At 48.7% G+C, this 27,063-nt stretch overlaps 1 protein-coding gene across 3 annotated transcripts; it reads left to right on the top strand.

Annotated features, from left to right (window-relative positions):
* The first annotated feature begins 4,937 nt into the window (after window positions 1-4,937).
* On the top strand, window positions 4,938-22,178 carry LOC120684535 (transcription factor GTE8-like). 3 transcript variants are annotated; one of them, XM_039966391.1, is made up of 10 exons: window positions 4,938-5,275; window positions 13,863-14,602; window positions 14,694-14,742; window positions 14,850-14,953; window positions 15,061-15,121; window positions 15,175-15,243; window positions 15,356-15,477; window positions 15,577-15,643; window positions 20,960-21,081; window positions 21,173-22,178. In XM_039966391.1, the coding sequence occupies exons 2-10, from the start codon at window positions 13,931-13,933 to the stop codon at window positions 21,647-21,649; spliced, it is 1,743 nt and encodes a 580-aa protein (XP_039822325.1). In that variant the 5' UTR covers window positions 4,938-5,275; window positions 13,863-13,930; the 3' UTR covers window positions 21,650-22,178. The 3 variants fall into 3 exon arrangements, with proteins under 3 accessions (XP_039822325.1, XP_039822324.1, XP_039822323.1); XM_039966390.1 differs by lacking the exon at window positions 4,938-5,275 and adding an exon at window positions 6,173-6,197 and having other exon boundaries at window positions 15,061-15,115; window positions 15,184-15,243; XM_039966389.1 differs by lacking the exon at window positions 4,938-5,275 and adding an exon at window positions 6,173-6,197.
* Window positions 22,179-27,063: the final 4,885 nt, after the last annotated feature.

Genomic DNA, 27,063 nt, shown 5'->3' with positions numbered 1-27,063 from the left:
GCCCTTTGCTGCTTAACTTCCCTTTGCTCGATGCAATCAACTGTAATTCCAAATGTTATGGTTTATGAATTATGGGCAAAACTAAAATGAAACAGTTATAACAAGATCACATGAACATACCATTTTGCACAGCTTGGTTATCATGTTGATCATGTGAATTTCGCTTACAACGATTCAAGGTATTTGTGATATCTCTAAATGGTCGACAACCATCCATTTGCTTCAACCGATCAAAATATGTCACAACAAAAAATAAATAATGAATCATCTCGGTGCTGGTTAATCAAACGAAGAATCACCTCTGTGAGCAAACGTGCATGAGGGGGGAGACATTTGGAGAACAATTGTGAATCAAACCTCGAACCTCTATGCTCCCTTCTTGGCGAACCGGGCTGCCGGATGGTGATAACCAGAGCCGTCTATGGTGCCAACCAGTGGAGTCTCGCACCTCAACGGCACCTTTCTCGGTGGATAGGGGCACCGGTGGCGACGATCAACCAAACATGCAGGAAGGCGCCGGTGCCTGCAGCTAAACCCCACGCGCCGAGCAGGTGGGCAGTTAGGAACGCATCAGAGCATGGCAACGTGGAGCGGATGGAGTACTCTGAGCAGACGAGGTCACGGCTGCGATGAAACAACGTGGGGGCAGAGGGAGGGCGGCGAGGAGGCGAGGGTGCGGCCGGGCAGGCAACGCGCGGTGACTTGCGAGCACGAGCAAACGGGCAGGTAGCGCGCGTTGACGTGCGATAAGAGCGGCGGAGGAATGGGCGGGCATGCAGCGCACCGAGCAGCCGGCACCTAGAGCGTGGTGTTGTGCGATAAAAGCGGCGGCCAGAACGGGACGAACGAGACAAGATCTCCGTTGCTTCCAGAAAATCAGCTATCCTCTCTCTTTTACTTCCAGAAAATCAGCGATCCTCTCTCTTTTACTTCCAATAACCCCCCCCAATCAACGATTCTCTCTCTTTTTACTTCCAAAAAACAGCATCCTCTTTCTTTTACTTCAAAAAAGAACCAGCATCCCCCAAAAATCAGCGATTCTCTCTTTATATTTAAAAAAACAGCATCATCTCTCTTTTTACTTCCAAAAAAACAGTAGTGGGTATGGTAATCAGCTGTCCTCTCTCTTTTTACTTTCAAAAAAACAACGATCCTCTCTCTTTTACTTCAAAAAAAACAGCATCCCCAAAATCAGCCATCCACTCTCTTTTTACTTCCAAAAAACATCCTATATCTTTTTACTTCCAAAAAACAGTGGTGGGTATGGTGAAACTTTTGGTGAAAAAAAACAAGGTTTTGGGTAGAAATATTTTCTATCTATAAAAAAATGGGACTCCACCTTCTTTCGTCAAAACTTTTGAACTGACAAGTGGGACCTGCGTGAGGGGTACGATGTGTCTAACTTTGGTGAGAAAAAGTTTCAAAAGTTTCAATTTTTATAGTATAGATATAGATAAACTTATAATCATAATAAAGCATGTTCGATTACGAATCCAACTATATAAAATTTACATTCTAAAAATAAAAAATTAATAGTCAAATTATTGGTCAAATATAGAAAAAAATGAATTTTGATATGCTTGTACGCCTTATAAATGTGGAAGGAGGGAGTAATTATTACTTGCTCTAACGTTCACGCGAGACTTCACATCACGTGTTCAAATCTTCGCAAACACATGCGCAATCACTTGGGGGCATCTATTCATCGCTAATTGCGATTCCCGACGTTTTCATCGCAGAAGGCGAGTGGTGTGCGGAAGCGCGCCAAATTTTCCTTCCGCGGGCTCCATGCGTGGGTTGCGTGCCGGCACGCACGAGCTGAAGCTGGGGTTTGGCCCATTATGTTGAGTTGTTCGACCCATTAAGAACAAAATAAGAATTCCAATTGTTCTGTAATTTTGTTCTAACCCATGGATCGTTTCGTACTTTTGAAAATATTGAGAACATTATTAATTATTTTCTAGCTCGCTGAGTTTATTGAACATTATTAATTTTGAACATTTTTTTGACTCATTGTGTTTATTGAGCATTCGAACATTCTTAAATGTTTTGAACTTTTCAAAATTGTTAAAACATTTCTGACCAATGAAACGTTTTGAGCTTTACAAATTGTTTAGTACATCTGAAAAAGTTGAGAACATTAATAATTTATGTCCAATGTAAACATTTCTAAATATTTACATTTGTTCAAAAATATAAGTTTGTTCTAAAATATTTCAAATTTGTTTTGGAAACATTTCAAAATTATTTTGGAACATTCAGATGTTTTCAAAAAAAGTGTTCGGGAACATTCTGACTTTTGAGAGTGTTCCGAAACATTCATTTTTGTTCCAAAACATTTAGATTTGTTTAGAAACATTCAAATTTCCAGAGTATTCCGAAAAACTTTCAGAGCTTTTGAAACAATTCAAAGTGTTCCAGACATTCAGATTTGTTTCGAAACATTTACAAGTTTTCAAAAAGTGCATTCTGATCTGTTTAGTAGATTGTTCCGAAACTTTTTTTTAAAAATTTGTTGGGGAACATTTCAGAATGTTGCATTGGAACTTTTTAAAATGTTCTTGAACATTCAAAAAGTTCCCGAACATGTTTGTAAACATTTCAAATCAAAGTGTCGAGTGAAAAAATTTTTGAGAAAAAACTCAGAAATTTTCTGTAAAAAGTTTTGAGAATTATTAAAAATGTTCATGAGGAAATTTGTTGGGATTGGAACTTTTTGAAATGTTCTTGAACATTAAAAAAGTTCCCGAAGGAGTTCGTAAACATTCTGAAATGTTTACAATCAGAATGTTCCATTGGAACTTTTTAAAAAGTTTTTGAACAATTTAAAATGTTCCATTGGAACTTTTTAAAATGTTCTTGAACATTCAAAAAGTTCCCGAACATGCTTGTAAACATTTCAAATCAAAGTGTCGAGTGAAAAAATGTTTGAAAACAAACTCAGAAGTTTTCTAAAAAATGTTTTGAGAACTATTTAAAATGTTCATGAGGAAATTTGTTGGGAAACATTTCAGAATGTTCCATAGTAACTTTTTAAAATGTTCTTGAACATTTAAAAAGTTCCCGAAGGAGTCTGTAAACATTATGAAATATTTACAAACTCATAATGTTCCATTGGGACTTTTTAAAAAGTTCCTGAACATTCAAAAAGTTCCCGAACAAGGTTGTACACATTTCAAAAAATATTTGAGAATAATTTGCAATGTTCTAGATAGTTGTTAGAAATGTTCAAAATTTTTTTTAAACTTCTAAAAATTTCAGAATGTTCCATTGGAAGTTTTTAAAATGTTCGTGAACATTCAAAAAGTTTCAGAATGTTCCATTGGAACTTTTTAAAATGTTTCTGAACATTCAAAAGTGCCAAAGTGAATAAATGTTTGAGAACAACTAACAATGTTCTGGATAGTTGCTAGAAATGTTCAAAAAAAAAGATTTCTGAATAATTTGTTTGGAAACATTTCAGAATGTTGCATTAGAACTTTTCAAAATGTTCCCGAACAAGTTTGAAAACATTTCAAAGTGTCAAGTGAAAAAATGTTTGAGAACAACTCACAATGTTCTGGATAATTGCCAAAAATATTCGGAAAAAAGTTTTGAACATTTTAAGATGTTTTCTGAAGAATTTGTTTGGAAATATTTCTGATTGTTCCACTGGAACATTTCAAAATGTTCCTTAACATTCAAAAAGTTCCCGAACAAGTTTGTAAACATTTCGAAGTGTCTAAGTGAAAAAAAAATGTTTGAGAACAACTCACAATGTTCTAGTGGAAAAAGTTTTGAATATTTTAAAATATTTTTGAATAATTTATTTGGAAACATTTTAGATTGTTCTCTTAGAACTTTTTAAAATATTCCTGAAGAATTTGTTTGAAAACATTTTAGAATGTTCCATTGGACTGAGCTGCACTCACTCCTATGAACGCATGTACGCAAAAATCCTACCCCTATGAGCATCTTCGAAGATTGAGCTAGCAAATCCTCGAGATTGATGAAGTCACCGTAGGCGCCTCACTGTAAACGAGAACGTTGGCTACTACTAAAAGCACAATGTTATTAAATCCAGGAATATTCGCTTTCATGAAAAGTCGAACCCAGAATATGAGGTATTACTGAAGCTCTTGTAATCACCAGGTTACATGCCCTTTCGCTCATCATCAGTATTCAATGCATATAAATGCCGTTCTCATTTTAGAATCAAAACTTGATGGGAAACTTAAACATATGCACTGAATGTTGGTTGCAGACTTGCGGTATATATTTGTTGAAGAAGAAAAGAAAAGAAAAGAAAAGCATGGATATATAGCTTGCTTATTGCTTTGCTGTCGCCGCAAAGCAAAGCACAGGAAGAAATAGAGAGATAGTGACAAGTAGGGGAAGGAACAGATGGAAGAAACGAACAGAGAGAGCGAGAGGCAGCGATAACTCTTAACTACTCCAGTAATCGAGACATTGAAAGGTAGACACAAACGGAATAGGAAAATGGTTGGTATGTAGAAAAACTGAATCGCTAGATTAAAATGGGCCATATGCTAAACGGGCCTCAAAAATTGAAAAGGACCGAGGGCGCGGCGCGGAAGCGCTTCTGCGACACGATCGAGTGCAGTAGCACACGCGATATATAGATTCCCCCATCGCTTGTTTCCACAAACAGCTCGTTGCTAGAAATCAAGCATTTTTAATCTAAAAAAAATTAAGCAGTTTTCATCAAAGTGTCCAAATTTCTATGGGCCTCGTTGGAAAAAAAAACGGCCTCTATGGGCTTGCGTGGGCCGTGCTTTGCGTGCAATCGTTTTCCCTCAACAACAAAAAAACCAGCCCAACCATTTTCCAGAGCTGGCCCATCCAACAACCGCCTCGCCCCCCAATTCGGCCCACACGCTGGACCCGCCACGAGCTCACCCACCCACACCTTCCTTTCCCTCCTCCCATTCGACGGAGTCCGAGTTCGAGTCCGAAGCCCCCACCGAGCGAAAGGAAGGAGGCCTCGTCACGTTCCTTCCGCCCTCCCCCGCCGCCGATAGGCCGCGCCCGCAACCCTAATCCTGCTCCCGCTTCCCTCCGGCGAAGAGGCGGGGCGTCCGCGGGCGGGCGAGCGCGCGCCCCCTCCCTTCCCAGCTCCCTCCGCGCCGCGGGCGAGGCCGCCCACCTCGATCCGCCCTCCCCCGAGGCGGAGGATCTGGGAGGGGAGGGGAGGGGCGGGGAGCCTCGCGGAGGGGGCCACGGTCCGGCGGCCCCCAGCTCTCGTCCGCGCCGGAGAGCGCCAGGCGTCCCCCAGGTCGGTGTCTGGCCCCTGCTGTTTTTCTCGTCCCCCCCCCCCCCCCCCTCCGTGCGGGTGCTGGCAGATTTAGGCGCTCGTTTCTGTAGCATGCCCTGATCCTACCTAGGGTTTCAAGAACGGGCCGGCCGGTTCCGTCGGTTCGGGTGGGATGGCTGGGGAATCGGTGCGCCTTATTCGGGGCTGGCTCGTCGAGGTAGGCTAGGGCTCGCCTGCGCCGTCAGGGAATGGATCCGTTCCTTTCGGATTTGCAGGGGAATGGAACTCATTTCCTCGCCAATCCGAAAGGGCTGGACCTAAACACCAAATCTCCACCGAGACGAACTCTTGACCAGTCCTTGTGGAGCCTCGACCTCCCTGTAGTCACTTTTTGTTAGGTTATTAGTTGGGGACCCTAGGGTTTGGCTAATGCATCGCGTGCCTGATCCTGTGGTTCCTGTGATGCGTTTAACGGGTTCAGTGGTACATTGGTGCGCCACACGGCTCTGCTTTTTGATGTTTAGTTCTTTCAGATACATAGTTGCTGTATGGGTGCTTGACCTGGTTCATGATTGTTTTGTATACAGAACAAGAGATAATATGTGTTGTATCCGCTGCTTGTTTCCACCGCTGGGAGCGGCGTTTAAGGGATGTGTTTGGATTGGTGTTATTTTCTTGAAAATCATAGGACAAATTTGAACTGAATACTGTGTGTGCCAACGAAATGACATCTACAATCGTCCAAAACTCCAAATAAATTCCCCCTAATTGTGCTGTTTCGTTCGCAACTATGTGTACGATGAAGTATGATTGAATGAAATAGTAGCAATTATAGTAATTTGCGATAGTAATGAACACTTGAAATGGAATATCATTATTATTAACAGTTTGAGGTGATACCATTACTATTAGGGAGAGTTGGAGTTGCCATTGATGAATCTCCGTAAGTTGGTTCTTTTTTCCACTTAAGATTTGCACCTTCCATTTTCTTTGAACTGATTCATTTTATGTGATATTCTGTTTTCGCCATCGCTATTAGTTATCAGTTTAATTTGTTTGGATTTGGGTGTACAAAATCATGCCAAAATTGCATCATTATGACCAGGGTATCCTCTGCAAGTGGCGAAAGAACCACCTGCCTAATTACATATCATTTCTCATCACTTAAGTTAAAATATTTCCATTTATGGGTATATGTAACCTTATAAAGCCAAAAATGGAAAGAGTTTAACAAACAAAATAGCACATAGCAAATCAGTGTCAAAAACTAAAGGAGCAAAATTTCAGTAGCAGAACCAAATATAGAGATTCCTGAACGGCAAATGCTTTTTTTCAATAGTTTTTGCTATTTATTTGGCAAATCTCCAGACCCTTTTGTTAGGCGTGACAATTAGAAATCCAGATACCAAGATGGCAAGATGTCGACGTTGAGAGGTGTGCTGCAAATATGATTTTAAGCATCATAATTTTCAGTTATTCAGGTTTTATGTTGGGGTACTGGGTGACTGCTAGCTGTTAAATAGAGTTGTTTTGGGGTAACAAGCATTTTATCTTTTAGCTTTCAGCTTTGTTTCTGAGTATGTTTTCATGGTCTGTGTGGAACTTGGCAGTGAACTTAATTTTTACTTGGGAACAGGAGGTCTAGAAATGAAATGGTGTAGAATGCGAGAGTTACAATGAGCTGCAATCATTGCTTGTATCCTTGCATTTTATCTGATGGAGGGAATAATTGCTGTATTCCTCCAACCCTAGAAGGGTGGGTATATATAATACCTACACATGGGCCTCTATACACATGGGCTGAATATACTCCAACACCCCCCCGCAGTCTGAACTACCGGCGCAGCGGTGTTCAAGACTGGACAACAAGAAAGCTAACACCCCCCACAGTCTGAACAACCGACGCAGCGGTGTTCAAGACTGGACAAGATGAGAGTACAAGTAGAGTACAAAGGGCTAATACCCCCCGCAGCCACAACTAGCCACCGGCTACGTTGAGGCTGGATCGAAACTCCGAAAAGGTCGACGAGGGCAGCCCCTTGGTGAAGATGTCAGCAAACTGGGAGGTAGTCGGGACATGGAGTACCCGAACATCGCCGATGGCGACTCTGTCGCGCACGAAGTATAGGTCGATCTCCACGTGCTTCGTCCGCTGATGCTGGACGAGGTTGGTGGAGAGATACACGGCGCTGACGTTGTCGCAGTAGACGAGCGTGCTCTTGGCGAGCGGGCTGTGGAGCTCCGCCAAGAGCTGTCGTAGCCAAGACGCCTCCACCACGCCGTTAGCGACAGCCCGGTACTCCGCCTCGGCACTGGAGCGGGAGACAACCGGCTGCCGCTTGGACGACCAGGAGACCAGGTTGCCGCCCAGGAAGACGGCGTAGCCGGAAGTGGAGCGACGAGTGTCCAGGCAGCCAGCCCAGTCAGCGTCGGTGTAGACCACCAGCTCAGCAGAGGACGAGCGGTGAAGCACCAGGCCGAGGTCCACAGTGCCACGGATGTACCGGAGGAGACGCTTCAGCGCAGCAAGGTGTGACTCCCTGGGATCATGCATATGGAGACAGACCTGCTGAACAGCGTAGGTGAGGTCCGGCCTGGTGAAGGTGAGGTACTGCAAAGCGCCGGCCAGACTCCGGTAGGCAATAGGATCAGCCACAGGATCATCCAGATCAGCAGACAGCTTCGCCTGAGTGTCGACAGGAGTGGAGCAGGGCTTGCAATCAGTCATCCCAGCTCGCTCCAGAATATCGAGTGCGTCGACTGGCGGATGGATATGCCGAGGATCCCGATGGATGACTGGCGGGTGGTCCACCTCCGGCTCGGCTCGAGAGGGAGCCGAAGGAGGCGGCGGCGGCGACGGCTCCGGTGTCGGCGTTGCAGGAGCCTCCGGAGCAGGAGGCGGCGCCGGTGTCGACGCCGAACGACACCAGTACACTTGCACCGGCTCAGCGTACCGCTGCAGCACCGTGGGAGACACCGGGTCCGCGCGCGGCACGACCGGAGGTCCGGGGGCCGCGCGTGACGCGACTGCGGGCACCGGGACCGCGCTCGGCGCAGCAGGGATCACCGGAAGTGGTGCCGGTGTGCCGGGAAAACCTACAGGAAAAGGACAGACAGGTAACGGTGGCTGAACCACCGGGTCAGTCGGAAACAAAGACGCCAGCTCGGGATCAGAAGGTGTGGAGGAGGTGGAGTATGGGAAATCCGACTCGTCGAAGACGACGTGTCGGGAGATCAGAACGCGGCGAGAGGTGAGGTCAAAGCATCGGTACCTTTTGTGGTCAGGGGAGTACCCGAGGAACACACGAGTCGAGCGGGGCGCCAGCTTGTGAGAAGTGGTGGCGGAGGTGTTAGGGTAACACGCACACCCGAAGACCCGAAGGTTGTCGTGGCGAGGAGGGGTACCGAAAAGAGCGTGGTGTGGAGTGGGAGCAGGAGAAGCAGTGGACGGAAGGCGGTTGAGCAGGTAGGTGGTGGTGTGGAGGCTCTCAGCCCAGAAGCGCAGGGGGAGAGAAGCCTGGATCAGAAGGGTGCGCACGACGTCGTTCGTCGTGTGAATCATCCGCTCAGCCTTGCCGTTCTGAGGAGAGGTATACGGATAAGACATACGCAGCAGATCACCCCGAGACAGGAAGAAAGACCGGGAGGTGGAGTTATCGAACTCCCGCCCGTTGTCACACTGGACGGCCTTAACGGTGAGGCCGAACTGAGTGGACACCCAGGCAAAGAAGTGAAGGAGGGTGGGGAAGGTCTCAGACTTGGCGCGCAAAGGGAAAGTCCAAGAGTAACGAGAAAAATCATCAACAATGACCAGATAATATTTATAGCCAGACATGCTGAGTACAGGAGATGTCCACAGGTCACAGTGAATGAGATCAAAAGCATGCGCAGCATGCGAAGAAGAAAAAGAAAACGTAAGTCTAACATGACGACCTAACTGGCACGCATGACAGAGGTGCTCAGCAGGAGCCCTAGTACATGGAACATCGGTACTACGGCTGAGCTGAGCCAAAATGTCGCGGCCGGGGTGACCAAGCCGGCGGTGCCAGGTGGTGGAAGAAGGCGTCACGGCAAAAGCAGTAGACGAAGAAGCCGAAGGCGAGGCAGCGGAAGAAGGAAGCCGAAGAGTGTAAAGGGGCCCCGGGCTGTCACATCGGAGGAGCGGACGCTGGGAAGCCGAATCTTTCACAGTAGGACCAGAGGAGTCAAATTCGATAGAACAGGAGTTGTCAGCAGTAAACTGGCGAATAGAATGAAGGTTGTGAACCATTTGAGGAGCAACAAGAACATTAGGAAGACGAGGAGCAGAACCCACGGCGGTGACAGGAAGGCAAGACCCATCGCCAACCATGATAGAAGGACAAGAGGGGTGTGGGGGTCGGACAGAAGTGAGGATACCGGCATCAGGAGTGGTATGGAACGAGGCACCCGAGTCGGCGATCCACTCGGTGCTGGCCGGCGGCGTTAGTCCCATGGTGCTGAAGGACGGCACCAGTGCGGCCTGGTCCCAGCCCCCAGGCCAGGTCGGCTGCTGGCTGGGCTGAGCGGGCGGAGTCCAGGACGGCGCGAAGAGAGGAGCAGTGCCAGTGAACATGCCCGTCGGCTGGAGCTGAGGACGAGGCCCCCCTCCCGGACCCTGGAACGGCCACATCGAGATGCGCCCTGACCATGAGTTGCTGAAGGATGGCCAGGGCGTACCTCCAGGGGCAGGGGCAAGAGCGGGAGCCGGTGTCGGTGCGCCCCGACGGCCCCCACCGGTAGTGGTACCCCCAGAAGCAGGGCCACCGGTGCCACCACCGCCACCACTTCTCCCTCGGCGGCGACGTCCACGGCCCCCCCTCCTCCGGTCTGCCCGGCGGGAGCGGGAGCAGCTACAGTTGGTGGGGAACTTGCTTTAGGAAAAAAACATTTTAGTAGCTTATATGCCCTGGGAGGGTTACAATTTTGAAGACGCAGTACTAATTAGCGAACGTTTGGTATATGAGGATATTTATACTTCTTAGCACCGAGCAGGGAGGTGACAGGAGCAGCGGAGGAGGTCGGTGGAGCAGCAACGAGTGCGGAGGGGGTGGGCGAGGACGATCCGGGCGCGAGACCCCTGGTGATCTCCTCGAGGGCGAGGTCGTCCCGGACCTGCAGGAAGGTGGGGAAGGGCCTCTGACGGGCGATCCAGCCCTTCAGGTGGTCGTAGGTGCTGCTCAGGCCCCGCAGGACATTGAGCACCAAGACCCGATCGGACACTGGATCCCCGAGGTTGTGAAGAGCGTCGGCCATGCTCTTCATCCGCCGGCAGTACTCATCGACGGAGAGGTCCCCCTGCACGAAGTTGCGGAAGGTGGCGTCGAGCTGGAGGGCGCGGTACTCGGCGTTGCCGAGGAACTGGCCCTCGAGCGCCACCCAGGCCTGCCGCGCGGTGCCGCCGTGGACCCTGACGAGGTCCTGAAGATCCAAGACATGGCGACGTTGTCGAGTCACAGCCACGCCACGTCCCGCGCCTCTATCGGCAAGTCGTCGAGGGCGTACCGGCGGAGGGCGAGCAGAACCTGGTCCCGCCAGCGGCCGTAGGAGGACGACGCGGGGTCGAGGAGGACGGAGACTAGGGCCCTGATGTTCTGGACCCCGGCGGCCTGGAGGTGGAGCTGGGCGACCATGGGGTCGGTCGGGTCGTACCGGGCTCCAGATCCAGCGGGCGGCGCCTGGCGTGAGGAAGAGGCGCCTGGCTCGGTGTCGACGGGCAGCTGGCCGGAGGAGGCGCGGAGGAAGCGCTCCGCCTCGGCGACCAGGAGAGCGGAGGCGTCGGCCGCGGCACGCTCGCGCTCCTAGGCGAGGGCAACCACGCGGACCCGCTCCTGGGCCGCCGAAGCCTCCGACTTGGCGGCGAGGAGGGCCGCGGCGAGAGCGGCGTCGGCCTGCTGCCCGCGGAGAGCGGCGCATTCGCAGGCGACATCCCGAGCCCGGTCCACGCGGCATCAGGCGCGGCGTCGGTGGCGGGCCGCTTGCCCGCGGCGACAGCGGCGCGGTGGGCCACAGCGGCGGCGGCGGGATCCTGCAGCAGCGGCAGTGCGGCCTGCAGCAACTGTGCCGCGGCCCGCAGGACGGCCGGATCGACGGCGGCGCGGTGGGCGGCGGCGGCCTGCGCAGCTTCGGCGCTCCCTCCAGCAGCAGCAACCGCGGCGCGCTCGGCATCCGCGGCGCTGCCGGCGACCACAGGATGGGGCAGCGGCGGCCCATGGGGCACCGGCCCACGGGGAGGAAACCCAAGGGGCAGCCGGGGCGGCCCAGGAAGGGGCGGCTCATCACCCGTGCGGGGCAGGGGAGTCGTCGAGTCGACGTCCGCCGCGCCCCCAGCAGGCGGATCGTGCGCCGCCAGGACGACGGCCGCTTCCCCAGCCGGAGATCCGCACCCCCCCCCCCCGCGCGCCAGCGGCGGCGGCGGCAGGAGCAGGCAGGGGACCTTGATGGGACCAGGCGGCGGCGGACCAGGCGGGGCTCAGAGCAGAGGAAGGGAGGGGTGGGAAGGAGGAGAGGGAAAGGAGGAGGAGGAGGCCGGCGGCCGGCCGGCCATGAGCCGACGGCGGCGGGCAACAGAGGAGGCCGGCGGCCGGCCGGCCATGAGCCGACGGCGGGATGGAGGGAATAATTGCTGTATTCCTCCAACCCTAGAAGGGTGGGTATATATATAATACCTACACATGGGCCTCTATACACATGGGCTCAATATACTCCAACATTATCTTTATCTTTCGGCTTTGTTTCTGAGTATCTTTTCATGGCCTGTGTGAAACCTAGTAAACTTAACTTTTACTTGTTAATAGAATGTCTATAAAGGAAACAGTGTAGAATGCTAGAGCTGCTATGAGCTGTGATCGTTGCTTGGATCATATGGATTCAAGATCTGTGCTTAAAGAATTAGTTTGAACATATCAAGCATGCTATAAAAATGTGCAGTATCCTGAAGTCCTGTTGCAGTATCCTGCGATACATAATGTATTTTTTAGGGAATTGTCATTTCATGTGCGTTATTACTTATTACTTGTATGGACTGCATAGAATGTAATCCAACACTTCTATCAATCTACGTTTGCCCTTTTTTTTTCTTTTAGATTTGAGTTTGCCCATTCTTTCAAATTTTTTTGAAATAAAGTTAAATAGCTTGCCCATTCTTTCAAATTTAGAAACATTAATTTATGATAATGAATTTTTTAATATCAGAAATTCTTGTTACTGTATTCCCAAAAATTATTAAAGTTAAATAACCAATTTGGGTTCATGCCTGGAAGGTCAACCATGGAGGCGATTTTCTTAATACGACAATTGATGGAGAGATATAGGGAGCAGAAGGACTTGCACATGGTCTTCATTGACCTTGAGAAGGCATATGACAAAGTACCGAGAAATGTCATGTGGTGGGCCTTGGAGAAGCACAAAGTCCCAACTAAGTACATTACCCTCATTAAGGATATGTACAAGGATGCGACGACGTTTGTCCGGACATGTGATGGCAACACCACTGACTTTCCTATTAACATAGGCCTACACCAGGGGTCAGCATTGAGCCCTTATTTATTTGCTTTAGTGATGGATGAGGTCACAAGGGATATACAAGGTGAGATCCCTTGGTGTATGCTCTTTGCTGATGATGTGGTGCTAGTTGACGAGAGTAGGGCAGGGGTTAATAGGAAGTTAGAGCTGTGGAGACGCACGTTAGAGTCGAAAGAGTTCAGACTTAGTAGGACCAAGACCGAGTACATGATGTGCGATTTCAGCGCGATTAGGCATGAGGGGGGAGACGTTAGTCTAGATGGACAAGTGGTGGTCCAGAAGGATACTTTTCGGTATTTAGGATCGGTGATACAAAAGGATGGCGACATTGATGAAGATGTTAGGCATAGAATTTCAGCTGGCTGGTTGAAATGGCGACAAGCTTCTGGCATCCTTTGTGACAAGAGGGTGTCACAAAAGTTAAAAGGCAAATTCTATAGGACAGCAATTCGTCCGGCGATGCTATACGGTGCTGAATGTTGGCCTACAAAAAGGCGACATGTCCAGCAACTGAGTGTAGCAGAGATGCGGATGTTGCGGTGGTTTTGCGGGCACACAAGGAGGGATAGAGTCCGGAACGAAGTTATTCGGGATAGGGTCGGAGTGGCACCAATTGAGGAGAAACTTACCCAGCATCGGCTGAGATGGTTTGGACATGTCCAACGAAGGCCTCCTGAGGCGCCGGTGCGTAATGGGGTTCTTGAGCGGGTCGATAATGTAAAGAGGGGTAGAGGTAGACCTAAACTGACGTGGGATGAGTCGGTTAAGAGAGACCTTAAGGAATTGGAATATCTCTAAAGAGATAGCTTTGGATAGGAGCGCTTGGAGACTAGCTATCAATGTGCCTGAACTTTGAACTTATTTCTTTCGGGTTTCATCTCTAGCCTACCCCAACTTGTTTGGGAAAAAAAGGCTATGTTGTTGTTGTAAATAACTCATTTGAACTCATTGCTGTTATGCTGTTGGCTATGCGCCTACTCTTTTGTTGGGTGTGTTAATAGCTTGCTATTAAATGATTATATCTCCAGGCTTGACTGAGAAATTGCGCTCTGTGCCTCTTGGACAGGGTTTCAATATTTACAAGTCTGGGAATTGGTGCTCCAACTCAGACAAGAAAGCTACTCCCTTAACACGATGATGACACAGGCCTGTAAAAAGAGGAGGGCAGTTTATATAAGCAGTGAATCAGGAGATTCTGGTACAGATTCCGAGTTTGAGGGAAGCAAGCTCTCCCAAAAATCTGGTGTGACATCAATTTCTACATGCGAGCACCAATCATCTTATAAGATCAAGGTTGAAAGTATGAACACTAGCAAGATAAGGCTGTGCGGGAATATCTTAAGGAAGCTCATGGATCACAAGAGTGGTTGGCTGTTCAATAAACCGGTTGACCCAGTGCTATTTAAGATTCCTGATTACTTTGATGTTATCCGCCATCCGATGGATTTGGGTACTGTTAAGAAGAAACTCGCAAGCAAGCAGTATGTGAGCACAGATGAGTTTGCAGCAGATGTGAGGCTAACATTTTCAAATGCCATGAAGTATAATCCTCCAGGCAATGATGTCCATGAAATAGCTAAAGAATTGAATGGAATGTTTGATTCAGAATGGGAAGCAGTGGAAAGGAAATTTAGAGGCCGAACCCCAGTACAAGAGCAGCAGACAGTGAAGGTCATAAAAATTCGAACTGCCACAGATTCAAAGTCTACGGTTGCTACAGGGCCGGTTGCGCTGTCAGCTAGAGGGCCAGTAGCTTGTTCAAATTCACTTGCGAAGAAGACACTGACAGATGCGATAACTTCCAAAGTGAGATAACAATATCCTCTTATTTGCTTGATGATTTGGTTCACTGGTGGCAATATGATTTTGAACGTACTGCTATCTTTTATCTGTACAGGTGAAAATTAAATTTTCCGTGCGCAGCTCTGAGCAGACCTCTTCTAAAGGTATCAATGGCATAACTTCTTTACGTCAAGGGTCACAAGTTTTTGTTACTGGGATCAATTGAGTCACTTGTGATTATTAATACTTTGCTGTTTTCCTTTTCATTCAGATACACCTGTTCAAGCAGCTGGTAGCGAAGAGGGATCCTTAAATCATCCTCTTCAAACTGGCAACAGGGAGGCATCTTTAAATCGCTCTCTCCCTTCCACTAAGGTTGGGCATGAGTTCCCTTATGTCGTTCATTTTGACTCATTATCATCTGCCTCACAGCATAAACAGAATTTCAACTTCCTACCTAAAGCCACATCTTCTATCTTTAGGAGAATGCTAAAATATCAAGGATACAAGCAAACGAGCACAGCTCCGGTTTAGTTGGTATGTTGATTTTTTGCACACAATGTTATATCGGGGTTTCTTTTTTGCTAATATACTTGGTATTTTAGGAAATGAATCACGGTCTTGCAATGAAACTTCAACATCTCCTCTCGCTTCCTCTGGGCAAGGTATCATATTTTCTCGCATACTTAATTCCTTTCTTTATAGTTTAAGTCCTATTGGAAACAATGAAAAATTAAAGCCTAGCTAATGTACTTCATCATCTGTTGTGAATTCCAGGAGAGGGAAGTTATTTGCATGATGAACCTTTGTCGCCAAGCAGAGCCCTTCGTGCTGCAATGCTCAGGAGTCGTTTTGCTGGGACTATTGTGAAGGCTCAACAGAAGGCACTTCTGGATCATGTAATATTTGAAAAATATGCGCTGAACTTAGTGGTTTGTTGTTGGGTTATGCCCTTGCAGTTATGGAGCTCTTGCTGATGTGCTGTTTTGATATCCCAGGGGAAGAGTATAGATCCTGTGAAATTACAATTGGAAAAAGAGCGGCTGGAAAAAAGGCAGCAAGAAGGTAAGAGTGTCTGATGGCTATTTAAGATGGATATGTTTTATGTACCTTTAACATTCCTGTGAGTAGATGTATCTAATTAATGTGATCTCTTACCAATGCTGGTCCCTTCGTGGATCATGTGAGGGGATGGTTTTGTATTAGTGAATATTTTATAACTGAAAAAACACTGATGTGTTATTGACACTTTGCTTTGAGAAATCATGGCTTCCAAAAATGTTCCTGGAGAAGTGTTAGCAGCGTCTAATATATATATAGTGTTACCGCCAAGTTGCAACTAGTTCGCGTCCAGTTGCAACCGGGTTGGTCTGAGTTGCAACTAGTTCGTGTCCAGTTGCAACTGGTTCGCGGCCAGTTGCAATCAGTTCCGTCAAGTTGTAATTGGTCTATTCACCCAGTTGCAATTGATGTATTCTCTCGATTGCAATTGCAGGGTGGGTGCATTTTGTACAGAGAATGCACCTTGTTGCATTTTAGCCTTGCCCATATATATATAGACTGGTCCCTTCCAGGATCTTGTGAGGGAGTGGTTTGATTAGCGAACAATTTTATAACCGAAAAAACACCGACATGTTATGGACACTGCTTTGGGAAACCACGGCTTCCAAAAACATTCTTAAAGAAGTGTTAGCAGTGTTTTGGTTGCACTGTTACACTGGATACGAATGTAGTGGTGAAGATGCTAACACTGGGCGTGCTATTTTGGCCTGGGTGTTTATATTCTATCGATTGTGGTTTGAATAGCACGATCTGACATTAGGTCATTAGATGCAAATGGATCCGTACTCTTAATTCAAACGTGCTCCTTTTGACTGCTTTTCTGTATTATGGACAATGTTCGAGAAATCGTATTTAAACGTACGTTTAATCGCGCTTAAGCGCTAAACGGACCCCCAGCGCGTCGTTTAGGCCATAAACGCCCAATTAAACGCTGGGTGAACAGAGCAACCCATGGATGGTGAAGAAAACAAGAGGGGAGATGAGATTTGGACTGCCCTCAGCTAGATTTTGGCGGCCCTAAGCTCGATTTGCGCCTCCAGGTCGTGTCCGCAGGTGGTCGCCCGCCGGATGGTGCGCCATGGAGGGGAGCAGACGGAGCAGGGGCGATGCGCCGTGGAGAGGGGAGCGGACGGAGGAACGGCGCCCCCTTCTCCGGCAAGATTCGGCCACGGGAAGGTCTCCTCCACCCTCCCCGGCGGCGGATCGGGGCCCAGCGGCGACGGATCGGGCACGACGCTGTCCTGCCTGGAGTAAAGCGCGAGGGGGAGGAAGAGTTGTGGCAGTGGCGGTGGCGGTGGTGCGCCATGGAGGAGAGCAGATACAGCTGGGGTGGTGCGCCATGGAGGAGAGCGGATGGAGCAGGGGTGATGCGCCGTGGAGGGGAGGCGGGCTGCTGTGCGCACCACCGCCAGGGATGCGCCATGGAGGCGGCGGATGGAGCAGAGGAAGGAGATGAGACTTGGGGAGATGAGACTGGCAGCTGCCGGCTGCTGTGTCGTGTTGGCTCTGTCAAAGCTAGGGCAAGCATGAGGTGGAGATGGGCTGGATGGGCCAAATTGCAGCCCATGTAGTACAAGGTTAGTTGGCATATTGGACTTTCATCATACTGGGCTGAGATTGGTATGAAAATGGCCCAAATGTTCTTTTGTTATTATTTTATTGATATATATGTGTAACGTTTAATCATGATTAATCACGTGTAATCGCGTTTACTCACTAGTTAGTGGCCTAGCGCCTAGCGTTTTCTTGAACCTTGATTATGGATGGATAGTGCCGAACTGGTGATAATAAGCTTAATCTGTAACCAATAACTAATATTTGGTACACAGCCAACTCCTGTTGGCCACAGGGTATATGAGCTAATTTTTTGTAGACTGGTTACAGTTGCGAAATTGGAAGTTTGGATACGAGCACAAGGAGAGTAGTGGTCCACTTGCTCGAACCTTGCTCGAACCATGATCTGCCTTTTACTATTATTACTATTACTAAATGCCTCTTTTTGCACAATCACTATGCTCATTTTTGGTTCTTGTTGGTTTGCACCTGAACTTGGTTGGGATCAAATGGCTTTTTTTGTTGTTGGTTAAGTTGATTTGCTAGGGGCTTATATTGGTGGCATGTTGTAAACTGTACTGAAATTAATTTGTGCATAATTGTTTTATGTAGGAGAGAATAATGGCTTGTATTCCTCCAAACCTTAGAAATGTGGGATATATAGTTTCTATACATGGGCCTCTAGATGGGCCTCTATACATGGGCTCAATATACACCAACACCCCCCCGCAGTCTGAACTACTGGCGCAGCGGTGTTCAAGACTGGACAACAAGAAAGCCAACACCCCCCACAGTCTGAACTACCGTCGCAGCGGTGTTCAAGACTGGACAAAAAGAAAGTACAAAGGGCAAATACCCCCCCGCAGCCACAACTAGCCACCGGCTACGTTGAGGCTGGAGCGAAACTCCGAGAACGTCGAGGAGGGAAGACCCTTGGTGAAGAAGTCAGCAAACTCGGAGGTGGTCGGGACATGGAGAACCCGAACATCGCCGACGGCGACCCTGTAGCGCACGAAGTGCAAGTCGATCTCCACATGCTTCGTCCACTAATGCTGGACGGGGTTAGTGGAGAGATACACGGCGCTGACGTTGTCGCAGTAGACGAGCGTGCTCTTGGCGAGCGGGTTGTAGAGCTCCGCCAAGAGCTGTCGGAGCCAGGACGCCTCCGCCACGCCGTTAGCGACAGCTCGGTACTCCGCCTCAGCACTGGAGCGGGAGACAACCGTCTACCGCTTGGACGACCAGGAGACAAGGTTGCTGCCCAGGAAGACGGCGTAGCCGGAAGTGGAGCGGCGAGTGTCCGGGCAGCCAGCCCAGTCAGCGTCGGTGTAGACCACCAGCTCAGAGGTGGGAGAGAGGTGAAGAACCAAGCCGAAGCCAACAGTGCCACGGACGTAGCGGAGGAGACGCTTTAGTGCAGCAAGGTGAGACTCCCGGGGATCATGCATGTGAAGACAGACCTGCTGAACGACATAGGTGAGATCCGGCCGGGTGAAGGTGAGGTACTGCAAGGTACCGGCAAGGCTCCGGTAGGCAGTAGGATCAGCCACGGAATCACCCAGATCAGCAGACAACTTCGCCTGAGTATCGACAGGAGTGGAGTATGGCTTGCAATCAGTCGTCCCAACCCGCTCCAGAATGTCGAGTGCATACTGCCGTTGGTGAAGGAACGGACCAGACGGGCGAGTCTCAACAGTAACGCCCAAGAAGTGGTGGAGCTGACCAAGATCCTTCATAGCAAACTCCTGCTGCAGAGAGGAGATAATACGCTCAAGCAACTGCTGACTGGAGGCGGTGAGCACAATATCATCAACATAGAGCAGCAGGTAGGCAGTCTCATTCCCACGGCGGTAGATGAATAGAGAAGTGTCAGCCTTGGCCTCGGTGAATCCCAAAGTCAGCAAGAACGTGGCGAACTTAGAGTACCAAGCCCGAGGAGCCTGCTTCAGACCATAGAGGGACTTGTTGAGCCGGCAGACCATATCCGGACGACTCGAGCCCACAAATCCCGCTGGCTGACTACAGTAGACTGTCTCTGACAGAGTGCCATGGAGAAACGCATTCTTCACATCCAGCTGGTGCACAGGCCAGCAGCGAGAGAGCGCGAGCGAGAGGACCGTGCGCACCGTAGCGGGCTTCACCACTGGACTGAAGGTCTCATCATAGTCCACACCAGGCTGCTGGATGAAATCCCGGAGAACCCAGCGAGCCTTGTAGCGCTCCAGTGTGCCGTCAGCCCGACGCTTGTGTGTCCAGATCCACTTGCCTGTGACCACATTGCAATCAGACGGACGCGGCACGAGGTCCAACGTCTGGTTGGCAAGAAGAGCCGCGTACTCTTCCATCGCGCGACGCCAGTGAGGATCCGTCAAGGCATCGTGGACAGAGGAGGGTACCGGAGAGACCCGCGGCTCTCCCTCGGCGGCGGAGAGAGTCGCGGCCTGAGACGCCATTCGCCGAGTCACCATGGGATGGATATGTCGAGGATCCCGATGGACGACTGGCAGGTGGTACACCGCCCGCTCGACTCGAGAGCGAACCGGCGGAGGCGGCGGCTGCGACGGCTCTGGTGTAGGCGTCGCAGGAGCCTCTGGAGCCGGCGGCGGCGCCGACCGGCGCCGGTACAACTGCACCGGCTGAGCGTACCGCGTAGGTGCAGGAGGAGGCACCGGGGCCGCGCGTGGCACAGCAGGAGACCTTGGGGCCGCGCACGGCACGACAGGAGGTCCTGGGGCACCGGAGGAGTGCCGGGGGCGGCGGATCCGGCAGCGCCCAGGGCGCCAGAGGCGGCGGCGGCTGCTGGAGCAGGGGCTGCCGGAGCGCCAGAGGAGCGACGGGCGGCGCCAGGGCGGGGAGCAGAGCAGTGGCCGGCGCCAGGGGAGGAGGGGCGGCCACGAGGTGGGCCGTGGCGCCCGCGGCGGCGGCGGCACCCGCACGCGTGGCACCCGTCGGGAAAGAGGAGAGGGGAGGAGCCGGCGGCCAGCCGGCCATGGGGCCAGCGGCGGCGGCGGGAAAGGGAACAACAGCAGCAAAGGGAGGAAGGGAAGGAGGCGCCGGTGGCCGGCCAGCTATGGCGGCGGCGGCGGCTAGAGGAAGGAGAAGCTAGCTGATACCATGTAGGAGAGAATAATTGCTTGTATTTCTCCAAACCCTAGAAGGGTGGGATATATAGCTCCTATACATGGGCCTCTGTACTTGGGCTCAATATACACCAACATTTTCCACTTCTAAGGTAGTTGTTAGTCAACTTGATTGTGTTAAAAAGGAATATCTGGATCATTTCTGTCCTAGTTTGATCAAATTGTCTTGTGCTTGAAATTCTTCATCTGCCAACCAGTTTGTATTTAGGAAATCAAATTTAGTCTCTTTAAACATGAAGAACATCCATATATTTGCTAGATCATCTTGAGGTCGAGGAATACTGTGACAATCACTAAGACTATGTTTACAAGGATTAAGAATAGAATCAGTAGTTAATGAGGTTAGTTAAAGATTAGGATGGTGGGTGGATTTAGTTAGGGGAAGTATTTCCTTTTTTCTTTTGCTCTTTGTATCATTTTTTTTTGCTGGGAATGTATATCTGTACATGATATACATTCCCAGATATATCTGTACAAAAGGCTATGTTGTTGTTGTAATGTATATCTGTACAGACTTCATTAGCAGTTAGTTGTTGTTTGGTTATTTTGTGTTTATATGATGTCTTACTGATGAAATGAGCTATGCAATTCCTGTGGATGCTTACCCTTTGTTTCTATATTACAGAGAAAGCAAGGATTGAGGCCCAGGTTAAGGCTGCGGAAGCTGCTGCACAACGGAAGCTTGAGGAAGAAATGAGGATCAAGAGGGAGCAGGAAAGGGAGGCAGCACGCCTGGCACTACGCATGGTAGAGCCTGCTTGTCATTTTCTGACCAGCAAGTTTATGTGCTTGATGTTGCACCTGCGACGGCTGTTAAATATCATCTCCTTTTGTTTAGATGAAGAAGACCGTCGATATTGACAACAGTGACTTCCTAAAGGAACTGGAGAACTTCAGCAGAACATGGCAGTCAAATCCCCCTGGAAAATTGGTCGTGGAATTTGTGGGCGGGGACTTGCCACCAGGACTAGGGAGCCCGCTGGAGAGGCTTGGCCTGTTCATGAAGAAAGATTTCGAGGATGAGGTTGAACAGGAAATGGAGGACAGCGTATCACCCTCGATGGATGTTGACGTGAAGAAAGATTCCGAGGAAGAGTCAGGACATGGGATGCAGGACAGCGTCTCACCCTCGACGGTCATGGGCACAAATGAGGATTTCCAGGAAGAGGCGGGACATGAGATGGAAGACAGCTTATCACCTCCAGCGGTTGTCGACATGAAGAAAGATTCGGAGGAAGAGGTTGAACACGAGATGGTGGACAGCGTATCGCCCTTGATGAATGTTGACACGGAGGAAGGAGAGATCAGCTGCTGACGGCAGCATCACTCTCACCCCCTCTCCTGCATAATTTATTCAGGCCTTGAGGCGGACATCCTTGCTGGGTTGTTTAGATTAGTTGACCTCATAAGCAGAGTGATGAAGAAACATTAGTTCCTCTGTGGCTGCATCATAGAACGAACTTCGTGGAGATCATGTCTCAAGCCGAACTGCGGAGTGTAGTGATTTGAGCCTTTTGCTGCGGATTTTAATTCTCGCGGTCTCCTCAGTTAGGCAAGAGCATGATGATTCCTCTGTATGTTGGATGTGTTTTAGATATCTATTTAGGGGTTGAGCGAGCTCGTCGGCTGGATAACCTGTATAAAAAGAAAAAAGAAGAGAAAAAAGTAGAGTAGTGTATATTTTGTAGGAACTGATGGTGATGAGGATGTTTGTTGTTGCGGCACTGTGGTGACCTGCTTGTTCTCAGATGCGGTCAGCGCATCTTAGGATGTGGTGGTTTGTGGACTCTATGTTGGTTCCAAAAGTTTCAACTTCAATAAAAGGCATGGTTGTGATCTGAAAACACTTCATTCACAGGTAGGTGAAGGTGATGATCTGACCTGACTTTAGTGATCCAGTGATTGAGCGGCAATGCAGTGCCCGCCGTGGCGAGCAGATTGCAGAGCCCATGCCGGCGGAGCATGACAGCAGCAACAACAATAATGTGGGCAGCTGGTGCAGGAGGACGTGTGTAATCTTGGCAGCGGGGGCCCTGGCGATGGCCATGCCCAGCCGGGGGCCATGGGCGGCATGGACTGAGCGGGCACACGTGACCACTTGAAGGTGATCGTCGACCCGGCGCGCAGTGGCATTTACATGTCCGTGCACACGCTGCAGGCCCCGAGGTGGTTCGCATTTACTCGCCCGTATTGGTGAATTCATTCGGTCTGGAGTGGAGTCACTCACTACTGATGATGAATAAAAATAGAGCCATGCATAAGATATTCTATTCTTTCTATTACTCTCTCTCTGCCTATGTGTGTGAGAAATTTTACTACATTTTCTCAGAGAGAGAAGAGAGATGTGTGAGAAAATTTTACTACATTTTCTCAGAGAGAGAGAGAGAGAGACTGTAGACGCACCAGAGCTAGTTCTGCTGCTCCATGTGGTACACCTTTGATTGTCCCCAGTCATCACCTGCTGCGTGCACATCTGCATCGCACGATGGTACGGTGGTGTTGTTTCGTCGTCGCCAGGGCGAGGTGCTCAACCTTTAATACCCAGTGCTGCTACCACCACCTGATGAGCTCGGAATCCACTAGCACTACACGAGCGCGAGCGGTACGCACTACTGATAGCAAACAAGCAACAGTGACATTTTTCTCTCTTTTATAAGGACAGTGGCATTTTTCCTCTTTTATAAGAACAGTGACATTTTCGTCCTCTCATGTACACAGTTTCATTGAGCTGCTGCATTTTTTAAAAAGGTAGTCAAGATGATACAACAGAACTTGAAATCCTCCTTACCTCTGCTTAAAAAACACACAACCTTACGAAAAATAAACTGGAGCGCTCACTCTAATAATAATGACTGTCAGTCCGTAGACTAGACCACCAGCCATCGAGCTTCACTGTATATACACACCCGCTCGCATATACACACCAAATCCTATGCACCATCAGCATCATATACGTCTCTTGAAAAAAATATCTTCAATATATAAAAGGCATTCGGTCAAGAACCGCACGTGTCTTTGTCTGCGTCTGTACTGTGTCTGCGGAGAGAAAGTTTCGAGTCGCACATGAGTGGCCACAACGCAGCCCCTGGCCGGAGAAGATCCCTGGCCGGACGGACGACAGAGCCAAAGAAAGAAATCGTGATGGAGCAACCTAAGGGAGGGGATCAGGCAAGGCAACGTGAGAGTGACAAGGTTTTGTGACGTGCGAGTCGTCAGGTCGAGGCCGACGGAGAGTCAACAAAGGCATGCATGTGTCTCGAGACTTTGCGAGCATCCATCCATCCATGCTGACGATGCAGTGAGGGATTGGAGAGGCAACAAAGGACTCGCCGGCCGGGCAGTCGTCGGCCGGCCGGCCGGCAGGCTCGAGATTCGGCAGGCTCGAGATTCCCCCCTCCTGCCTTTGGGATTTCATTCAAAGGCTCAAAGCTGCATGCACTGGGTCTGGCCTCCTCTTTCGGGGTACTTTCAACGCTTTAATTGGAAGATCTAAAGCTGAATGGTTTGGAATCTCTTGGGATGGACTTTGGATAAAGGTATTTGTTTGATAGAATCCTCACTGCCGCCTATTTGTCGTGTGCCTAAGGCACACGACAAAGCCACGAAAACACATGGCAAAGAGCTTTGCCGTGCGCAGCCGACGACAACACTCCGACGGCAACCAGATGCGACAGCAAAGCTGGCTTCGCCGTGTGCTGAATATCGGGCACACAACAAACATGTTTGCCGTGTGCTTTTTTAGGCACAAGGCGAAAAAAAGCATGAGACGGCACGGACGGAGACGGACGGCGCTGGAGGCTGCTTCGCCGTGTGCCGGGCCATAGACACGAACTTTGTCGTGTGCCTGAATTGTGGCACACGGCCAAGTTTCAAACTTTGCCGTGTGTCTAGGGCTCGATACACTGCGAATATATGCGAGTTTGCCGTGTGTCCCCGTGTAGGCACACGGCAAAGCTGTGGTTGCTTTGCCGTGTGTCTTGTGCCAGGATCAAGGCACACAGCAAAGTGACCGGTTTGCCGAGTGTTTTTTGTTTGCCGTGTGTTTTCTGTGAGACACACGGCAAATGGTGTCTTTGTCATGTGCCCGAAATAAAGCACACGGCAAACTTTTAGACACACGGCATATTGTTGTTTTCTGGTAGTGTCTGTATGTATGTAGGACTAGACGGCTACTGGATTTAGGTTAAACATGTGCATCTATGTATGTATGTTATAGTCAGTTTTCAGTATATATAGTACTCCGTCAATCCACTTTTGTATGTAAGACGTATTTTGGTACGAGAAAGTCTGTGAAAGTGTATTTTACAGCTAGTTTCTTTTTCAATGTCCAAATATATCTGTTCATAAAAATTTATAAACTAGGTAGTAGGTATAATTTGACTAATACTTTATCAAAATTTACTAAGTTGTCCTTTCAAAATAAGCTAGGGGTAGCGTCCAATTTTGCAAGACGTATTTGGGTATATATGAATGAGAAGTCTTAGAAATATATTTGACCTTTAGTTTCTCTTAGAAAATGTGAATCTATTAAAACAAGTTTAGAAAACCAGATATGCTTATAATTCTGTCCTTTTCAAATAAGCAAGGAGGTAGCTCATTTCCTTAGATAATTAATAATAAAATACACTGTTGATACTTCATCTACATTGATCTCCCCAAATATGCACTAATTAAACTCTCTCTACATTTCAGCCGCCAAATATACCTTCAAACACTATTAGAAAAAGGGGCATTCGTCCACGTTCAATTAATACCGATTGCTTTTGAGCCGGTACTAATGTCAATTTAGTATCAGTCATATAGTACAGTGCCTCATAGGACCATTTAGTACCGGTTTGTAACACCACCCGGTACTAAATGGTGACATTTAGTACTGGATGGTGTTAAAATCCGGTACTAAATGGTCCCCGGGATACCCGGAGGCCCTCGGACATTTAGTACCGGGTCATAATACCACTCGGTACTAAATGGTGGTATTTTAGTACCGGTTGGTGTTATGACCCGGTACTAAATGGTCATTTAGTACCGGGTGGTGTTATGACCCGGTACTAAATGATTCTCCCGGGGTTACTTCAAAAGGATAGCATATCCTATCTAGTCACAAGTACTGCGTAGGTGGGATGGTAGGGGAGATACGCGTGAGGCTAAAAGTAACGAGTTCGAACCCCACATACAACATTGGGGGCTCCCGTGGTTTGTTTTTTTTTCTAGCCGCGTGCCCATTTAGTACCGATTGACTCCCCCATTAGTACCGGAAACACAATACCGGTTGTCACAACCGGTACTAATAGGAGTTTACAGTCGGTACTAAAGCCCATAATTCTGTAAAGTTTCAGAAGAAGTTTCACACTATACCCCCGCCCCCAACACACACACACAAACTACAAGCACATATAGGCACGCGTCAACTCGTGCGAGCTACGCACATCACCCACTGTGTTAAGACACGCACGCACGCACACTGAAACACTCAGATCAGAGCATGCAGCTCATCAGGCTCGCTCCCAGCTCTGCACAGCACAGAGGAATCTAATCTTGCCATCTCGTTTGGAGCGCGAGAGAGCTTTTGTGTTGCTGATCGGTGAGAGGGAGCGAGCTAGCTGCTAGCAGCTGGGAGCTGCTGCTTTTGATGCACACTATACTGTCGACGGACGCATGCATGGTCCACGCGATCGCTTTACAACCTAGCTAGCTAGCAGGGAGCTGAGCTAATCTTGCTATCTTAGCATGAGTGTGAGCAGATAGCTGCTCCTACAACCTAGCTAGCTACGCTCCACGCGCATGCATACAGCTGATTGCAAATTTGCAATTCATGACAGGGGGGTTATTATTGGCAACATGCATGATCTGACAGGTGCAAAGTGATCCATGGACGTTAAGTTGTTGGTTCAATGCATGACTTTTATTTGTTTCTTACAGGGAATTCAGATTGCTGTTTACCAAAACTACTAGTATGTTTCAACTTATCTTTTCCTGCTGGTTGCATGGCTTTTGTTGTGTCATCCTATCGTTTATTGAGACTTATATTTAGCGCATCATGGTAACATTAATTACCAAAACTATGCTTCAAGTTATAAATTTAAACACTGCTAGCCGTGTCGATGTCCAAGGTTACACTGCTTTGTAAGTTGTAACTAACTAACAAGTAGTCATTCTTATTTCTTGTCTGATGATATAAGCATGATGAGTTCGGTTGCTCAGTTACAGTTACCCCTTTTCTAGCTTAATTACCATGTTGTCCTATATATAGCAGATAATTGGCGAGCAGCATGCAGACAGCTGCCTGCTTGTTTGACCGGCCGGCCGGGACCAGCAGCTTGCATTGCTACAGCTATTGCTCTCTGCGCTGTGTGTCGAGAGACTTTAAGCCAGGTACGTATATGTGCAACCACTAGTGGAATGCATGTCTTGTATACATGAATGCATGTTGCTACCATCCTTGCATTGATCGCAAAGCTCCAATTAACATTATTGATGCGAGGTATGTGAATCTAAGCGACAAGTTAACGACGACAACAGATTCATCTACTATGCGCACATCATGACCAACAGATGTAACATTTCATGCTATTGCAGAGCAAAACATATATAACACATCTAATGCTACGATATATAAATTCATAACACTGGTGATATACAGAGAAGCATAGTGAGTTTGCCGGTGTTTCTGATGGAGTAAAGTTAATAATAATGGCGTGTTCCCATCTTAGGCATGGATTTGCATTGAAT

This window comes from Panicum virgatum, chromosome 8N, assembly GCF_016808335.1.
Source record: "Panicum virgatum strain AP13 chromosome 8N, P.virgatum_v5, whole genome shotgun sequence".
Lineage (NCBI taxonomy): Eukaryota > Viridiplantae > Streptophyta > Magnoliopsida > Poales > Poaceae > Panicum > Panicum virgatum.
The sequence above is the reverse complement of the archived record's forward strand: the minus strand, read 5'-3'. Positions and strand labels throughout refer to the sequence as shown.